Below are 20,340 nucleotides of genomic sequence, written 5' to 3' on the forward strand. Positions count from 1 at the left end.
TTTCATGTTTCCATTCTGTGACTTTGTGAATGTACTCAATGTACGAGACTCATATCTGTCTGTGATGCCATTGGAAGCAAGAAATATATCTGACTTCACTCAACCCTAGGACAATAGGATTGTTACCATTCAAGAATGGAATTCAAAGAAAACAAATTCGATGAGAAAATTATATTTCAGAATTGAAACCTTCTGAACAAACTTACACAATGTATCTACTGATACGTATACAGTATTAAACCCAAGCTAAGGAGAAACAAAAAGAACATAAAATAAAACCTGTTCAGAAGTTAAAATGTTGCACTATTCATAAGAATCTTGTTAGTAACAAAATGTTCATATTTTGTCAAATGCACAAAGAACATGATGTAAAATGTTCTACTGGGAATCTGCATCCAACAAATCCGGTCGAATAAATGTATGCTGTTAAATTCCATGGCCAGTTACTGCAATACGCAGTCCTATCCCTCTGTTTAAGTATCCACTTCGGCAAATATGATTGACTTTATAGTGACCTATAATCCAAAGCCTTACATCCTGATTCATATTTCTGAAACCATACAAAAACATTACTTCCTACAATATGATTCCTAACAATGCTTGTTCAAAGCTAGACAAGTAGGCACACATGTACATGTATGTACATACAGGTACATGTAGATGTAAAACATTTGGATTGGATATTAACGTCAGGAACATGCTTTGGCTGCGAGTATATACCACCTCAACTCAGGCCAGAAACATGATTCAAAACACAACATGAATAACAATACCACAGAATCAGGGTTTAGATGACTTTCATTCCAATGCTGTTTCTCCTCGGATTCTGGCCAATCCAGTGCGCATCACAGTGCAAAGTTTGACCCAGCAAGTATAGGTTACTTTTCGCGTGTGTTTCGGCTCTCAAAAAATCAGTCATTGCTTTCAGAATTCAGTCTATTATACCTCATTTTGTTTACATCTATTTATCTTGTTGGTAACTGAAAATGGTATCTGAAGTGCACTGTTAACTCGACAATAACTGAGCTAACCATCTGTCCAGTAGTTCATTTACTAGAACTTGAAGCTGAAAATATGACAAAAATTTTTTTAAAAGAGCAGAGAATGCGATGACCAACAAAACTTGGAAGTTACATGTAAATGCACCTGACAAGAAATGCATGCATAATAATTTAACATACACTGTGAGCATAGCATGTGCCTTGAGCTTGGTAATGGTCAAGCCTGAAGTACATGTAGCCCAACACAGTGACATCATAGAATCATGATAAAATCATGATTACGATTATACGATCTTTTTCATTCATGATTCTACAGAAACGTCTTTCCCAAACGCCCCTATTGCCGTGTTTCATGTTTGAGAATTGAAAGACGTTCTTTTCACTTTTGACTACATGTAAATGCAGTCTTGATTCTGCAGAATCGTGATTTGAACAATGATTCAGATCATGATCCTAGGGTAAAAAAATGGCGCGCACATGTAAATGTGCTCTTTGTTTATTTCATATCTTGATTTCGAGATTTTTTATTTGAACATTTTTGTTTCATTCCGAGGAAAACATGAAACATGAGTCTCCAGGGATATTTATAATAAACTAAACATACATGTATACAACAATGTAAAAGAAGAAGATGAACAATGCTGGAAATGAACAATACCTAACCTAGCTATCAAAATTTATGAATTGCATATACAAAATAGAAATACAATGCAACCTTTGTCTAATACTCAACCAAAAACTTGGCAAATTGTAATCAGTAATGAACAGATGTCAATGAACCATTACATAGATTCAAGACCGTTCTGTGGTAATTGAAGCATTAAATGTACTTGCAATGCTTCAATGATCATGCATACATTCTTGGTGCTGCGCTGGGCAAGCGTTGGGTAAGCATTATTCTATTTTAATGTGTAATGAAGTCCTCATTTTGCAGTAACCCTGACAATTCAGTGGGTGTCAGATACAGTACATGTAGGACCTAAAGGTCACAATGTAGAAGTCAGCCTCATGAATGACAATACATCAAATTCTTGTGATATGTGTGTGTATGTGTGTGAGTGTGCTTTTTTGTTTGTTTTGTTTGTTTCCGGTTTTTTTTTTTGCAATGTCATGCTACCTCTTCAGATATCCAAGTTTGTTATGTAACCCTGACACATTCATCACACACAACTTTGTAGTGTTTATAACCTTATACAACCTGGTGGGTGTTTCATAAAGCTGCTCGTAAGTTAAGAGCAAGTTAAGAGCGACTCTAAGAACGACTGGTGATCCTTTCTTGTGGTAAATGATATTCACCATCAAATGTTAATTGGTGATTGTAGTGCGTAAGAAAGGTTCACCGGTCGTTCTTAAAGTCACTCTTAACTTACGAACAGCTTTATGAAACGGCCCCCTGTACATGTATGTAGGCCTACATTCATGTACATGTATATAGGCCTGCATATAGGCCTATGTACATGTATTCTAGAATTCCATGATTTTACTAATGGCTTGATTCCTCTATTAAAACATACATCAAGCAATATTGATACAAGAGTCTACATAAATGTACATGAACAGCCTCTGTTCTTTCATGTACATAAGCCTACACATCATGCAGAAGAGTGAACAATCTGTAAAGAGGTGACTACTATCTAGTACATCTTGTCATGTAACAAATCTTGACTGTGCTAGCCTGCATGATTGATGCTGAAATCAAAAATAGCCACATTCGCTCTATGTCAGAAAATGATCTGATAAATTTGTAACCTTCACTAGTCTTCCTCCAAGACTAATACATGTTCATGCTAAATTATTCAATTATAAAATAACTTCATTCCAATCCATTCCATAGAGGATGCGACAGTGACTGTTCTATCTCCGGTCAAGACACTATATTAAAGGGATTTTTAACTGACTTTGTGGCAAAAGGAAGCAAGTGACATATAAGTCAAATTTGAGTTGTTGTTTCTGAAACACCCTTTGTATATATTGCACATTCAGGTAAAATTTCGGGAAGAAATGATCGTTCTATGGAAATAAGAAAATATGCTGTTAAATTGCATTGATGCCTATGTAAATGATGAACACATATTGCTCATTTACAACAAATACTTTTGTATTGCTTCCTTTTGCTAAAGTACGGCCCAGTATACTTGAGTATCATCAAACATTAAAGCATAGTACTCAAATGCTTTTTTTAAACCAAAAAGGCTTTTTTTTCCAGCCGTTAAGATTTAAATTCAAATCTTGTGCCCTCTCTAGGTAGGCCTACATGTAATGTTTTCCATTTTGAATTAAAAATTAGAAAAAAAATACGTATTAAATTAGATAGAAGCTTCTGACAAAGATTATATCCTGAAATTTTCTGCCAATTCCTTGCCCGAGGTGTTTTATATAAACAAGACAAAAAATATCCAGATATTCTACATGCACTTTGATCGGTTACCAAATGGGATTGGATCCTAATGCAAAATCAGTAAATTTATCCACTAAAACACATTTTGTTTCCTTCATACCACAATCGTTATGGAGCAGATGCATAGTAATGAAATTGAATATACATGTAGTGACATGCACTTTTGGGGGGATTTACCAAGACTAAAAACTTAAGTATTACATGTACCGGTACATTATACTGGCATGTATGTATTACAGCCTGTACTAAAGTGTAGTACATGTACACATAATTGGCTTTTTCAGCTGTTTATTTTGAATTTGTGGACATGAAATATGTATTTTTATATGTAGAGAAAATTATAGGTGCTTAATGTAGGCCTTCATGCATTATACTGTATAATGCAGTCCTACAGCACAGTGCATGCGAGCAACTACATTATATTTCCGGAGGGGAGGGGGTGCAGTCAAATATATTGCTGTACACATGCTTGTCCAAAAAACACGTTTAATAAAAAGGGTGTTTTTTTAGTTTTGGACGCGGGTCGTGAGTGCACTCGTTAAGGGTATTAAAAACACAGATTTTCCAAACAAAGGGTGGTTTTGAAAGACTGATCAATGGTCAATCGCAGGGTCAAACGTATTTAGGGGTGTTTTTTTCCAAAAGCTGTTTTGTTAAGACTAGCCTAACATGTTTAGGGTATGTGTTTTCCCTGGAAGCTTTTCCCCGGGGTCATATTCTGGCGACAACTTGTTTGGTTGCCAAAATGTGTAAATAAAGCCCACTAAAAACTTGTTTAGGGGGTTATTTTGCACATGAACATCTGTACATAAAGTTCACACTGATTAGTGTGAACAGGGTACTATTGAATTTCATGATATATCATTTGTGCACTTTGCACATGAACATGCATATCAGTAGTAGTAGACAAAAATACAAAACTCCAGTTTTTCATAATTTCAGTGTACATGTACATATTGCAGGCCTATGTAGTAAAAAAAAGTCAACAAGTTTGATTTTCAACATTAACACATGCTGGCACAGACCGGTATCCACGTAGATGTACATGTATAGGTGCGCTAGTATTTATAGCAGAGGAATTGTTGTTGGCTCCTTCTCATGTGTACACGTACTAGTGTATGAAAGAGTGTGTGTATGTGATTTCCCTTGATCGAATACAGTTCACTACACACACTAATACACTCACAAAGAGCTGTATAAATGACATGCAAAGGGAATGGTACTGTACATTGGATATAGCACACACCAACACACGTGTTCCATATGCGGCACTCCTCGCTCAACTCTTCAGCTCTATTCTCCCGCATTGGAGAGCGTGGCAGCTGAGCCAAAGCAAGGTTATCATGTACTTGCAACGATCAGCTTAAAAAATGATTTGCAAGCTGGATCTCATTCAGAGTTGAGGGAAAAGCAAGGAACCCATTCACATAGAAAGCTTAATCCAAACAAAAAATATAGCCCGGGAGAGCCAGTCAAATATATTGCTGTACACTTGCGTGACCCAAAAAACGTATAAGGGTGTTTTTCAGTTTTGGACACGGGCCGCGCGTGCAATCATTAAGGGTATCAAAAACACTGATTTTCAAACGTAAGAATGGTTTTGAAAGACTGGTCAATGGTCAATCACGGGGTCAAACGTATTTGGGGTATTTTTTTTTCCATTTTTTATTTAAAGACCAACCAAACATGTTTAGCCTTTAGGGTATGTTTTTCCTCCAAGTTTTTTCCCCCAGGGCTTTTCTCCTTTGTTTCTGAAGTGTTCAGGTTCTTCCCGATTCTGGTATTTTAACCCTAACTGCACTGGGGGGTATGCAATACCCATGAATATAGTTTTGTCTATATTTACATATATTGTTCATATAAATATTTTCAATGCATTTTTAGCATGTAATAGATGCTTTCATAATAAATATTGTTATGAAAAAAAGAAACTCTATTTTTGAGGGTGTTTAACACTAAGGATTGATCAGCCATTCACTTTATTCACCGTGTGGAATCTCAGTTCAGGGACTTCAGGTATGAAATTTGACCTCTGATGTCATTAAAGTGGAGAAGTTCTCCGGTGAGTTTTCATATAGGCCTTTTCCTTGGTGAAGTTTGCCGGGGAAAGTTCTCCTGGTTTACCTTTCATAATGCACACATTCCCCTTCCCCGGCAAACTTCGCCAGCAAAGTTCACCGGGGAAATGCACAGTATGAAAGAGGTATGAAAGCTCCAACTGACTGAATGCTCCTCTTGTATATGGTACCCCTTTCAAACTGGCCTCTTCATTTTCACCGGCGAACTTCGTCGGTGAACTTCGTCGGTGAACTTCTCTGGCACGCATTTCTCACTTCCCTGGCAAAGAACAAAATGTACCCTTTCGCACTAACATCTCTTCCCGGCAAAAGTTGACGGGTGATTTGCTCGGGCGGAAGTAAGAGCAAACAAGGTGTCAATAGGTGGTTTCAAACCGCCTCGATCACAAGAATCCCCGTTAAATTACGAGAACTTTTTAAGACTAAAAAATACCCGTTAATTATTCCTGCATTCACACCGCCCCGAAACACATCCTTCGGGATAAGTTCCCGAAGTTACGAGCATGCGCAGTGCCGTCTGATAAGCAGGCAAGGCGCGAGATTCAAAATCACTAGCCCAGCAGCCACCCACGCCGCCGCGCCCAACGACACGCTGGGCTAAAAGTTCCCGTAATTTGCTTTCACATTGCCAAAATACCTGCGACCTTGGAAAAATCCCCACGAAAGTTCTCGTAATTTCGCCAAGTACCTACTATTTACGGGTATTTTCTTTTGGGGAAATTACGCGTAGTTTGCTTTCACATTACCAAAATACTGTACCTGGTTTTTTCAGATCAGAGAATACCTGGAACTGGCGAACTTCGAGGCGGTCTGAAACCACCTAATGAAAGTGAAAGCTTTTTTTATTTTGAATTTTAATTGTACTCATTCCTTATTATTAATTGCAGATATCCAATTAATTTCATCAGTGAAGTTTTGGAGATGACAGCTGGTAAACATTTCTCATCTGATTAGTTCACTCGGCACGTGCATGCAGATTTAGAACGAATGAAAAGAAAATTGTAAACATTGCTTCTTACCCATTACAAAAAGGTGTAGAAAAATAAATTACAACATATTCTAGAAATATATGAAGAAAAACAAAAAAGAATCAAAGTATTTTGATATTTTAAGCGCATTTTCAGCATGTAAAATTATGCTTTTATAATAACTATTGTTGAAAAAAAACTCTATGTTCTAGGGTATTTTACTCTGTGGAATGATCAAATCACTCATAAAGCGTGGCCTTCTACATTTAGCCACAGAAATAGCTAGCTACATGTGTAGCATGCAGAATCTCAGTGTAGGGCAGTTCAGGGGATTTCAGGGAGAAAAAAAGACCTCTGACGTCATTAAAGAAAAGAGGTTCTCCGGTTAGCTTTCATACTGGCTGTTTCACCGGCGAACTTCGCCGGGGAAACAGTCTCACCGGCGAAGTTCTCCACCTCTAGAGGTGGAGAAGTTCGCCGGTGAAGTTCACCAGGGAAGTTCTCCTGTGTATCTTTCATACTGGACACTTTTCCCTTCGCCGGCGAAGTTCACTGGAGAAAAGCGCAGTATGAAAGGGGTATTAGATTCCATTTTAAGAGCTGACTTCATGACCCTGATAGAGTTGGTGTTCTCCAGAGGGGAAGCCTTCAAGTGTATGTACCTGACAAAATTTCTTTATAAAGACCCTGTTCACACTCTATAGGCCTTTACACTTACGATTTCAAGATCTATAAAAGGTAAGAGTTATAGTAGATGTACAGAGGTGCAGTTCGAACCTACATGTAGATGGAATCGATCAAAGCATCACTAATCTCAGTATAATTAATGTACATTGTAGAGATTGCTTAGAAAAATGTAGGACCTACATGTATGCTTATTACATGTACATACTAATGAATATCTATATGAACACATTCTATGGTCATCATCATTATTTGTAATACAACAATCTACAGGTATGTACATGTACGTAGGCCAACAAACATGTTGTTCCATTGTAATATTATTCTAATAAAATGCAAGTATCTTTTCTTCTTCTTGCATTTAAGATATCCGATAGATTTATGTTGTGATTATCAGAAGGCATCCTAACTCATGAGAATATTGTGCTTGTTTTTTTTTTGTATTTTGTTGTGTAGTTTTTTTGCTCCAGTGTGAATGAGGCCTTGATCTATTGCCAGAGTGCTGTGTCAGTCAAGGCCTCTTTAACAAGTATTCTATATGAACTCTGCATGCTTAAAACTCTCTTCACTTTCCTAAAGGCTAGAGTTCACTGCAATAGAATAATCATTGAAATTGTATGGCAAGATATATGTTTTTAATACAAATATGCTTTCAGGATAGGAGGAAAAAATATTATAAATAATCTTTGGCATATTATCTGCAGGTATTTCAACACAGTTCTAGCAATCTCCAAAATTAATACACCTGTATCTTCTACATCTATTTATATAAAATATATTCAAACAATGAAATACAAGACAAATAGAGATTGAGTGACATCATCCACTCAAGTTTGTGCAAACATTGAATATGCTTCTATGTACATTACTGTTTAACTGTACACTGTACAACTGTTTTGTGAGAAGTTAGATTTCAAGATGGTATTATTACTTCTTTATCTGCCATCCGATAACTATCCCCAGACCAATACACTCTACACGTACATATGGCATGTACATGTATAATCATAGTAATTCCAACAATGCTGGTTAATTTGGGGCACATGAAATCATCAAATTCAAGTACAGTGATTTACATAAACACTTAAAGCAGGGATTCCAGAGACAACAGCAGGAGATACATGTACATGTGGAGCAATAGTTGTACAAACGTGTTTGGCAAAACAGAATGTACATACATCAATTACATGTACAAGCAGAACTGTACCCACATATGGATACATGTACATGTGATTGTGAGTACGGCAACAAACGGACACACACATACACACACACATTGGAGATCTACAGCAGAAGTCAGAACATGTAAACAATAAATAAATCAGTAAATGTGTCAAACATTGTTAAAATCCAGATATTAATGCCATGAGTTTAATCTCTTGTTATATACAAATCCATTGGCGAATTCTTATGCTTGTACCACATTAAAATTATAAAAAAATCTAATGTACCAATCACTAAAAAAGTACTTTTTTCTACATGTACAGTACATGAATGTTTTCCCAGAGTAGGCCTGCAGTATCTGAATGTAATATACATGTACAGCACATCTCATAATTTTCATAAATATTCTGCACTAAAGAACTTTGCTACATACATGTATACATGTACATGTAGGCCTAAATGTAGGATTGGTCAAAGCCAATCAGGTGATAAAGGGTAGTTTTCCCCATCAATCATCACTCACAGTTTTTTACAGTTTTGCTGTTCACTTTAGCCCATAGGGGCATGACTGTTATGATAAATTAGTCTGGATACACACGCATGTAGTGCTGTTTATCGATTATCTCTTTATCGCCAGTCCTGTCGATAATCACACGTTTTTGCCACTTAGCGACTATCCATAACCTTTCTCTCGTCGATAATACCCGCTATTATGTAATGTAGGGACAAAGATTTTCCGTGCTCGCGGAAAACAGCCTTTTGAAACAGAAAGTGGCTTTTCAAACGGAAAATCACGGAAAACATATTTTTCCTCAAAATGCACAGAACAGCAACAGAAATCACTCCACAACCTCAAGAAAATATGAAAACTATTACTTTACTGGCCACAAAACACAATCTCACTTTGCTACAATCATGACAATCCAATTATCGTGACTGCCCTCCACTCCATCACTCGATGGTATTGAAAACGTTCATAAGCTCAATTTAGCGACCAAAATAAGTACCAAATAACGAAGAAAAGGGACAGTGATTTCCTGTGATCACGGAAAACGACAGAATTCACGGAAATGGCCTTTTATAACGGAAAGTGGAATTTCAAATGGAAAATCACGGAAAACATGATTTTCCTCAGAATACACAGAACAGCAACAAAAATAACTCCAAAATACAAATATTAAATGGCCACAAAACCTCACAATACACGATTTCACTTCACTACAAAATCATGACAATCCACACATCGTGACCCCTCGTACCCTTCGCCCCGGCCGCGCAGGCGGGGTACGGTCGATCGGCCGTATCGAAAACATTCACATGCAGGTTGTGTGTTGCTGCCCTCTATGTTTGAAGATAACAGCACAATCTTGAAATCCAAAATGGTGGATAGAACGAAATCGTTGACTGCTCAAAAAAAAAAAATTATCAATAAAACTTCATTCATCCGTAAAATAACGCTAAAATGTGAAAGGTGAGGATTTATTCATGTTCAATATGTTCATCAGAATATTTTATGTACCCACGTAGATCCCATTAGAGTGGATTCTACTGCGTGGTTGGTACAGTGGCAGATACAAATTTTGACCAGCGGGAGTATTGTGACATCGCTAATCAATGCAATGCGCATTCATTATGTTCTTTTGTTGATAGTTGTCAATATCGGTTAGATATTTTTAGCGATATATCAACAGAGAATTTTCTTACCGATAACAGCACTAGTGAAGTGAAAATGTCATCAATTTTTCAATAAGCAAATTTGAAAATGTCAAAACAATAAAAACAGGTCACATGTTTATGTGCAGAACATGTTTTTGTGCAGTTAGCGATATTCGTGTCACAATTATTTTGCCCAGATTACATTCCTACTGTATACAAGAATAACCTGAAATCGGAATTATCAACAGGTACACAGGCAAACACGTAAGCATATAAATTTCTACGAATAAATGCTCATATTACACAATTTACAGCTGTAGGTAGTAATAATAATATTGACTTACCTTGAGGGAGATAGCAAATATATTTGCTTCACTAAACCCATATTGCCCTTGTTAATACTTGGGGCAATATGAGACATCTACATGTACATGTATATTGGGTATTTCCCTCAAGGAAAGTCAAACTTCATAACTTCATGAAATTCACTTACCTCTTCAGGAATATCAGGTTTATTCCACGATCTTGCATTGTATTTAGCCTTGGCAGGAGACTGTAGCAGAAAAACAAACAGGCAGGTGACATATTACTGGTACCCAGTCATATAAACACATTGGCCTGTATTCTGATAGCAGGTTTAACTTAAACTCAGGTTTAAAGTTGTGGTTTAAGTATGGGAAGCCAAAAGTATCTAATTTTTTTTATTAAGTTGAACGTTTCTTATGTTTACTATGCTCTTTCCTAGTACATCTTCAAAGCAAAGCAATGTTAAAAAGTCATTCAAGCTCTGATACATCTCTAAATGTACATGAAGGTCTACATGTGACATGTTCAACATATATATTATTAATAAATTATAGATAAATGTAATGACTCAGGCCCAAAGAGTTAACATCTTACAATAAAATCCTTAATATCCTTTGTCCCCCAAATTTTGTTTGTTTTGTGAAATGTGACTCATGTGACATACTTGTACCTTAAGAAACCTTAATGGTGGTACATGTATATTAGGGTGTTTTTTCATAAAGGGGTTTGAAGATGGCAATCTTCTTCCAGGGAATGACCATGAAGTGTGAACCTTATAAAGTACTCATTGTTTATACTGCCAAGATGACTACTTTTTAATTAAACTAAAATAATTTAAGGGTGCTTTCGATATAGAATAATGTCAAGCTTGGCTAAAAAAAGTGCAAAAACAATGCAATATTTTTAAATGGCTATATGATTTATACATGTACGTAGATAAGATTCAAAACAAGTGGAGCGCCTCTGGCAGTTTTGCCTGCATTACGCGATTCAATATTAGCAACAGTGCTCACTTAGAACTCTAATAATAATCATTCACAAAAAATCACCATTCATATTACCAGTGATACTTGATTACCCTTATGTCCAGCGTTCTCGCCAGTGTATAATACGCATGGTTCAAACACCATGCGTGCGGAAATGGAGACCAAGTGGAACCAAGGGTAAAATTTCAGCGACATGCTTGGAAAAATTAAATGGAAATATTCAGAAAAAAATAATACTCTCCATAAACTCCTCTGAGTGATATCAACTTCATTTATCGGGTTGCGCCGAAGTCCCACCAACTTAAGACCACTTGCAAATGAAAATCAGTGCAGGGCCCTAGCTAGCGCCGATGCTCGTTGGATGCGCATTTTGTATACTGTACCGTACATGTATGCACAGATCATCGCTAACTAGGTGCATGCACGATACGTGCGCGCTATATAGACGATCGACGGAGCGGCGGACATGTTTTGCAGATCCAGCCTAAATCTAGAAACACGACAAGCCCTTTGACTTCTCATGTCTGGTCCAACCAGGGCCCGACTCTTTTTTTTCTCGAAAATATTTACAATTCATAAGCTGGAAAGCTGCACTTCTCTTTCTTTGGACTGAACGGCAAGTATCTGTGCATTTGTGTGGGCTTAAAAATACGCCACAATGGGCTTCCTTAGCGTCTCTATTTGATGAAAAGGCCGTCGCTTCCGCGCTCCGCACGGGAGGGGGTGAACCCCCACCAGTGGCAGCACAAGTCCCCGACATGGGTGAATTTTTTTCTGGCGAGAACGCTGCTTATGTCCACATTTCATGAACTCGATCCATAAACTTTCAAAGTTATGACGGCGATTCAACAAATACCCCCAACATGGCCAAAGTTCATAGACCTTGGTCATGTGACCTGAAACTCACCAAGGATGTTCACTGATGCTTGATTACTTTCATGTCCAAGTTTCATGACCTAGATCCATTCATATTTTCAGAGTTATGATATTGAAAAAAATTAACCTTGGTTAAAATTTTGTTTTGATTCCCCCAACATAATCAAGTTCATCGACACTAAATGACCTTTGACATTGGTCATGTGATCTGAAACTCAGGCAAGATGTTCAGTAATACTTGATAACTCTTATATGTCCAAGTTTCAGGAACCAGATCCATAAACTTTCAAAGTTACATGTATGATGGAAGTCAAATACCCCTAACATGGCCAAAGTTCATTGACCCTAAATGACCTTTGACCTTTATCATGTGACCTGAAACTTGGGCAGGGTGTTCAGTAATACTAGATAGATTACCCTTATGTCCAAGTTTCAAGAATTAGGCCCATGTACTTTAAAACTTCACCTTCATTTAAGATTTTGGCATTGATTCCTCCAACATGGTCATTGACTCTAAATGACCTTTCATCTTGGTCATGAGACATCAAACTCTGGCAGGATGTTCGGTTACAATTGATAACCATTATATCCGAGTTTCATGAACTTGTAGGCCCATACATGTATACTTTCTAAGTTATGAGGACATGATGATGATGACATAACTTTACCTTAGGTTAAGATTCGATGTTGACGCCGCCTTCAGCAGGCAAGACAAAATTACATGTTTAGAAATAACAGAACATGTTTTTAATAGTGTTAATGTATTAAAAAAATACCCAAAAGGCATAATTTTTTATATTACAAAATGACAACTCTTTACAAAAGTGAAACTCAGTCATCTGAAGGTGAAAAGCATTATAAAATCAGATTCACTCCTTTTTGGACATGTACCTACAGTGTAGCCAAAAATAAATATTCTTTTAATAGTATTGATTGGTTAAACTTGATATTTGAATCTTTGGGTGTCTAGTAATACAAGGAATGACTGGTAATAATGATCTCTGTGACAATTTACCTTTAGCATCAGGGACTCTAAAATGTTATTTGATAATCATTCCTCCAATATCTATTTGAAGTCCCTACAATGGTTCATGCATGTACATGTAAGTTGTTGCAAGAATTTCAGTTCATGTTCATGTATGGCCTCTATGACATTTGTCACTCCTTTATGCATACTTGAACCAAGTTTGAAAATTATCCCTCAAAGGGCCTCTTTAGTAATCAGGAGAACAAAAAAAAAGGGACAGTAATGACAGATGACGCCAAAAACATGAAGAGGCATAAAACATTAATATTTTGAAATATGGGCATACCTTCTTTGGACTGTTGAAGATTTTCTTAGCATTGTCCACAGCACTAGCTGACTTCACCTTCCTCAGTGCAGGAGTGTCTGTCACATCATCATCTTCTGAGAAATCAAATTCATCATAAGCCGTTGACTTCGCAGGCTTGGCAGGAGGTACAGATTTAGAAGTCTTCAGACTAGGCTTTGAAGTTGACGACTTTGACGTCCCAGATGAACTCGATGACTGACTACTACCTTGGGAGCTGCTACTCCTGCTAGTACTTGAAACAATAATAACTTCAGAGTCATCAGAATCATCATCAGCATCACTCTTCATTACAGAGTCCTGACTAGAACCTGAGGGAATAGTTCTTAGGTTTTTGTTAGATGATTGGCTAGCACTGTTTGTTGCTCTAGTACTGCCCCTTAGTGAGGAGGCACTACCTGATAATTGAGAAGAGGAACTATTGGTGCTTGTGGACTCTGCAACAGTTTCAAGTTTACCCGTCGTCCTCCTACCCTGACGGGAATTCATCGCTGATGACGTTGAACACTGGCTTCCTGATATTGACACTACACTTGTTTGTGAACTTGAGATATCGGACCCATTCTGGCTACTCAGAATGTCATCCATAATATCCATTTCAACATCGGTGTCATCCTTTCTCTCACTAGAAGAGTCACTATATGTAGAATTGTGTGCAAATTGTGTCATCAAGGTTTGGTTGCTTGGAGATTTAATTTTTGACTTTGCACTATTCCTTGTTGTATTGGCACTCCTAGATGGTACTTTGGAACTGTTCCTTGATTCAATACCATTGTCAAAGTGTAGTGATGCCCTTGACTGCCGAGAGTTACTGGCTTCACTAGAATTGTTCTTGTCTGTGGTGGCTCTTTTAATGGGTGATTTATCATCATCACTGCTAAAACTGAATGGATCATCAGTGCTACTTGCCCTTCTTCTCCTCTTTGGATTTATAACACCTTTAACATCTTCTTTCAAGACAGTGTTCTGTCGCGTTGGCCTGGAACTCTCAGAGCTGGCCATTCTTGAAGGCTTGGAGGGAGAGGATCTGGTCTGTCGAGAAGTGGTTTGCACTTGGTTATTAGCCGTCCGCTTGGCTGGAGAGAGACGGGTTACAGGTCGCGTGCTGTCTTTACTCTTGTTCCATAAATCATCAAAGTGGTCGTTGCCGTCTTTACGGACACTTCGCCCGTAGGTTTTCGCCCCGTAACGAGGCATAGTATTGTTCACCAGTGGGAGATTAATACCAGCTGAAGCTTCTGTGCTTGTCAAATATTGAGTGGACCCAGTCTATGATGTAACAATCTGAAAAATAACGAGAATAGTAAGAAATAGTAAGATTCATTTTCTATACATTCAGTTTGTGAAACAAAACAAATCAAACAATCTATCAACTCATCAAAATCAATAAATAGCTTAAGGTTTTGAAGTTTATACAAAATGCAGGGAGTGGGATGAAAAGAATGGACACTACTGCAATGCATTGCAGTGTACCACACTTACAAATGCATACATAACATAATCAATTATCTTCTCATTTTGGAACTCTTACAAGATCAACATTGACTACCGGTAGTATTCAAATGGCAACCCCAAGTATCTGTGATCTTCAAAAAGTAATGGTCTAGAAAACAAAATGTTTTTGTTTCTTACAATTATGATGTTTTTAAACCTATGAGTTGGTTTATGGTGAAGGTTTCAGCAAAATCCATAATCCAAACATAATGTCATGTTTACACCAGTCAGACGGCAGGTCCTAAGAAAGTGGCTTCTTTCATCCAAGTGATATTCATGGCTTGAGACGTTTTGCATATTTAATTCGCTTGATGCAGACCAAAACACCTCTTTTCATTTGGCCATTGCTGCTTTAATTGTGCATCAAATTTCATGAATTTGGTATCATTGTAAAGAAGAATCATTCTTTCAGGTCATGTATTTGAATTTATTCAAAGATTTTGTAACATAGCTTAAATTTTGATCTAAAATATGCTACAAAATAATCATTTTCACCTGACAAAAGTTACTATTTTCACACTTTATTCTTGTTTAAGCCAAAATGATATTTAGATCATGATAAAGCTGAATATGTATGATATAGGTTTCAAAATAAGAATTAGTTTAATCGGGTCAAGATCACGCTTTTCATTTGCCAAGTACATAAAACAGCTTGAAAACAAGAATACTGGACTCTGATTGGTCAAAGAGACCTCACACTGGCAAATTCCAACGGTTCCAGTGCCTGGGTTCATGGGAAGGTCACATTTCCCATGTGGTAATCTCCTCAAATACCCCGAGCCTGTTGTTCTGTGAACCCTTATCCAGCCAATCAGAACTCTGGGTTTCATGCAAGTACAAAATTTCAGAAATCTCGTCTTGTTCCTTGGTGGGAAAAGTGTGATCTTGACCCGATTAAAAGGTGCCGCATATCAAGAGTGGCATTGTGAGAAAGTACAGAAGTTCAGCTTTACGGTGATAATATAGATATCATTGACGCTCAAAATAAAAAGTTTTGCACAATTTGCAAAATCAAACAGAGGAAGAAAATTCAGTTTTGAGGCACATTTTCAGGCTAGAAATTTACTTATTTAACAAAATATTGTATACAAAATAAATGACCAATATGAAAGAGTAACATTTACTCTATCTGATGGTGCAATAATATTTCATTTAACTTGAGGTTAAAACAGGTCATTTCTTAGAGAAAGAAAATCTAACGTATCACAAGATTTTGCAAGGAGGATTCAGCCACGAGATGATTTGGATGAATCTGCCCTTTTTGCTCATTAGCATAGGGACCTGTGTTCTGACTGTACACTGCCTTCTTGGCTTTTGTCATGGAAAGCATTTGCGCAATACAGATTGGCCAATCTACATGTATACGCCAGATAATCAAAATTCTGCATGGTTTCAATTTTCCGGCTTTCTGATCACCCCAACGATTTTGCAATGGTTTTCTTTCTAGACATAGTCTGCCTTCTTCAATTCTACTCCATTCTTGCCATCTTTCTTCAAAAATCTACCATAAAATAGTGGATATTCCACTCCCTATCAATCTTACAGTAGCTCCCTTCATAGGCAGATGAGATCATCTTCTCAAGCTCACCATACATGTAGGGACAGTGATTTTCCGCGATCGCGGAAAACGGACGGAATTCACGGAAAAGGCATTTTGAAACGGAAAGTGGCATTTCAAACGGAAAATCACGGAAAACGTATTTTCCCTCAAAATACACAGAATAGCAACAGAAATTACTCCAAAATAACAACAAAATGAGAATATTAAATGGCCACAAAACCCCAGAAAACACGATCTCACTTCGCTACAATCATGACAATTCACACATCGTGATTGCTCTCGACATCAGCACACTCGATAGTACCCCGCGATCGTACCCGGCCGGCCGGGTTGAGCTTCACATCGCTCAACTGCACGGTCGTGTGTTGCTGCCCTCTACGTTTGAAGATGTAACAGCACGATATCGTGGTCTTAAAATCCAAGATGGCGGATTGGCGAAAGTCGTTGACTGATGATAACGATGTCCAAAAAACCCCAAATTATGGATGAAATTTAATTTCACCGTAAAATAATGCTAATTATGTGAAAGGTGAGGATGTATGCATGCTAAATCAGTTTGAAAAATCATTAAATACACCAGCATAGATCCGATTAGAACGGATTCTATTGTGTTGTTGGTACAGTAGCAGATACAAATTTTGGCCAGTGCGAGTGTATGCGCTTTGATTTTGCTATTCAATGTGTAAACGGAATTGTCACTTTTCCGTGTGTACAACGTCTATGGGGAAACGGAATTTCCGTTTTCTGACGTGCTGAAACGGAATTTGAGATTTTCTGAAACGGAAAAGGCCATTTTTTGAAACGGAAAATCACTGTCCCTATACATGATGCTTCTCGTAGAGCTTTGAAACGCTCCTTCTATCCTCATACTGTGAGAATCTGGAAGAGACTTCCCAATGCAGCTATCAAGTATCAATACACCGTCTCTTACTCCTTTCCAGGTGGTTGCCTTCCCAGTTATTAGAAATTGGAAGCCACCTGCTGGACTTCGATTATTGTCAACCAAAAGACCATGATTTTAGTTGCACCCTCCACTTTTTATTGAAAATAACCTCAAACATCACTGTCGACCATTGAATGCACATCCACCCATTCCAATTTAGCTTCCAGTATGAGCGGCAAAAAGGATTATTTCTTCAAGGTTCAAGGTGCACAAATATGGGACAAAATGACATCAACTACCTCCCAAAAAGGTCCCACACATGAGGGTACCTTGCATAAATTCATCAATTCTATAGCACTGCTCACATAATAAAGCCAGCTTATGGTACTCCACAAATAAAAAAAAATACTTAACTGGTAGAATCTTATGACCCTATTTATTTTTTTAACCCAAAACATCCCGTAAAGGAGAGATGATTTTTACTGAAAATATAGCAGCCAACATGACATATGCGGTGCGAAACAATTCAGCGGCTCTCGCACGCTATGACGCATCAACAGTCAATCACTTCAAAACAAAACTAGACAAGTTTTGGTCTGCATGGCATTATGCTCATGCATGGGATTAGTACTAGTCACTGCATTGGCACAGCAAAGGACAAATAGCACAGATAGCGATTTATCCAAGCTAGGAAGACAACGTACAGTACAAGATAGACCTGGAAACTTGACTGCAGACACAACTGTATTTTTCCAGTAGATGCGGTATAAAGGTATAAAGGTATGACTTTTGAACGCGCGATGCTCTAAATGGCACGCCTATGTCCAACATAGGGCAGGGGATGACATACATGTAGACCAAAAGCTTCGGTCTCTGTTTTATTGGTTGTCCCGCAAAACTCTGTTGGCTCCACTCACCAATTACAGAGACCGAAGTTCTTACTCGATCTGTACAGGGACTCAATGGCCATATGTTTATGTGAGTCCTTCACGTTCATGATTTCGTGGAGCTCAATAAATCGCTCTCCTTATTTTTTCGAGGACCTAAATTGAGCTCCTCAGAATCACTCTCCTACATGGACATATGAGCTCAATAATGCAATACATGCATGCTATATGTAAATTGTAGATTTTTCTTAAAATTGTAAATTCAATAGCTGTGTAGCTATTAATTAATCTGTGGTGAAACTACTTGTACATGTAGGCCTGGGTCATTATGTTTACAAAATATCCTGCTCCTGCTTTAAAAAAAAAACTTTACAAAACATTGCTAAAATTTCACATTTTACATCTTTTGAATCCATGAAATAGTCATCCGTATTCCATAATTCCTTGAAATTATTTTGATTTAGTTGAAAACTATCAGGAAAATGAAGAATATTCAGCTCTTTCCTGACTCTGATTGATGATGCTACAATCGGTAAATAGTGTAGTCCCAAATGTCTACTTCCATTCATAGTGTTGCAACAATAACTTAAAACGATAGTTTGATCATTTTACACTTGGTCAACACCATGAAAATCTACATATGGGACTACAATATTTACAGAGTTTAACATCATAAATCAGAGTGAGGAAAGAGGTGAATATTCTTCATTTTTCGGTAGTTTCCAAATGCTGTTAATCAAAATAATTTCAAGGAATTATGGAAAATAGATGCCCATTTCATGAATATAAAGATGTAAAATGTGAAATTTCAGTTACTTTTGGTGAAGTTTTTTTTTTTTTCAAGGAGCGCAATTTTTTGTTCTCCTTATTTTTTTAGGAGCACAGTAGGAGCGCCAGCGCAATCAGGCTCCTCAAAAATGAAGGTCTGTTATCATCATCATCATTCGTTAAAGTACAGTCCACCAGGTTGGTGTAATGTAGCCTAATGTTGTTATGTATTAAGTTCGGATAAACAAGGAAAGTGGGAGTTGCACGACAGCTGAAGTAATCACTGTTTTTTTTCTCCTTTTAAGTTTATTTGATCCTGCTTTGGTGCATTTCAGGCCAAAACAGAATAATAATCGTTATTTTGGCCCAGTTCTTTTTACATATTTTTATGAAAAACAAAAATCGATGAGCCCCGTCCGGGGGATTTTATATTGTTTACCCCTTAAATAAGGCTTAATGGCGGCTGCACGATCACAAGCCGCCTATTTACGAGAAATTAAAAGAATTAAAAATGTTTTAAAAATCCTTAAAACAGACGGCTGCCAGCTATCTAGTGATGTCGAATCTCGGCTGTGAAACCTGGCAACACAGACAGACATTTCAACATGTTCAAGATTTTATGATTTTATTTATAATCTAGGCTTAGGCCTAGATCTAGATGGAATTTGAAAATGAACATTGCAATTAATAGGCAAATAGGGTCAATCAAAGTTATATTTAACAAACATCATTTGCATTTTGTCATGTTGGTGCAAACTGCAAAGATCACACTCCAGCCTGGAATCATGGAATATCATCATTTTGTGAAAAGAAATTTCAATTAGATTTAGAACAAAAAAATAGATTGCAGAATAATAACAATTAACATGTCGACAGTCAAATCTACCCTACGAACAGGTACCGTACTTGATAGTATCCTGATAGTACTTGGCGGCTTATCATGCTTATTGGCCGTGTTATACCCAGTTGTTGTGTGTCCGGACGATCAATTTTAGAAAGTCATTTGGAAAAAAATACAAGCAAAGATTAATCAATTTATAGTGCAGAATGTTAGACAATATTATAGAGAACAAAATAGAAGATGATTGCAACTATTGAATTCATATTTTCAGTGTAATCCAAAGACAAAAAAAAGAAGGCTTCAAAATACATAAAGTGTCCGGATACCTGACCCCCCAAATTGTTCTACTGTTCAAACATGTCAAATGGGGAAAGGAAGTAATGAGGAATCTTGGAAAGACTTCCATATGTCCCCTCCACTAATTTTAAAAAATACTTCCCCACAAAAACCCCCTTCTG

General features: G+C 37.3%; 1 protein-coding gene across 1 annotated transcript in view; it reads right to left on the bottom strand.

Annotated features, from left to right (window-relative positions):
- Window positions 1-20,340, bottom strand: part of LOC121431585 (wings apart-like protein homolog) — a 35,255-nt gene that overhangs the window by 14,126 nt on the left and 789 nt on the right. Inside the window, exons 2-3 of the mRNA XM_041629132.1 lie at window positions 13,431-14,732; window positions 10,443-10,502 (exon numbers count right to left, since the gene is read on the bottom strand). Coding sequence (XP_041485066.1) covers window positions 10,443-10,502; window positions 13,431-14,645 — 1,275 coding nt within the window. The 5' untranslated portion in view covers window positions 14,646-14,732. The remainder of the gene's footprint in view (window positions 1-10,442; window positions 10,503-13,430; window positions 14,733-20,340) is intronic.

The sequence above is a fragment of the Lytechinus variegatus genome, chromosome 18 (assembly GCF_018143015.1).
Source record: "Lytechinus variegatus isolate NC3 chromosome 18, Lvar_3.0, whole genome shotgun sequence".
NCBI classification, from domain to species: Eukaryota; Metazoa; Echinodermata; class Echinoidea; order Temnopleuroida; family Toxopneustidae; genus Lytechinus; species Lytechinus variegatus.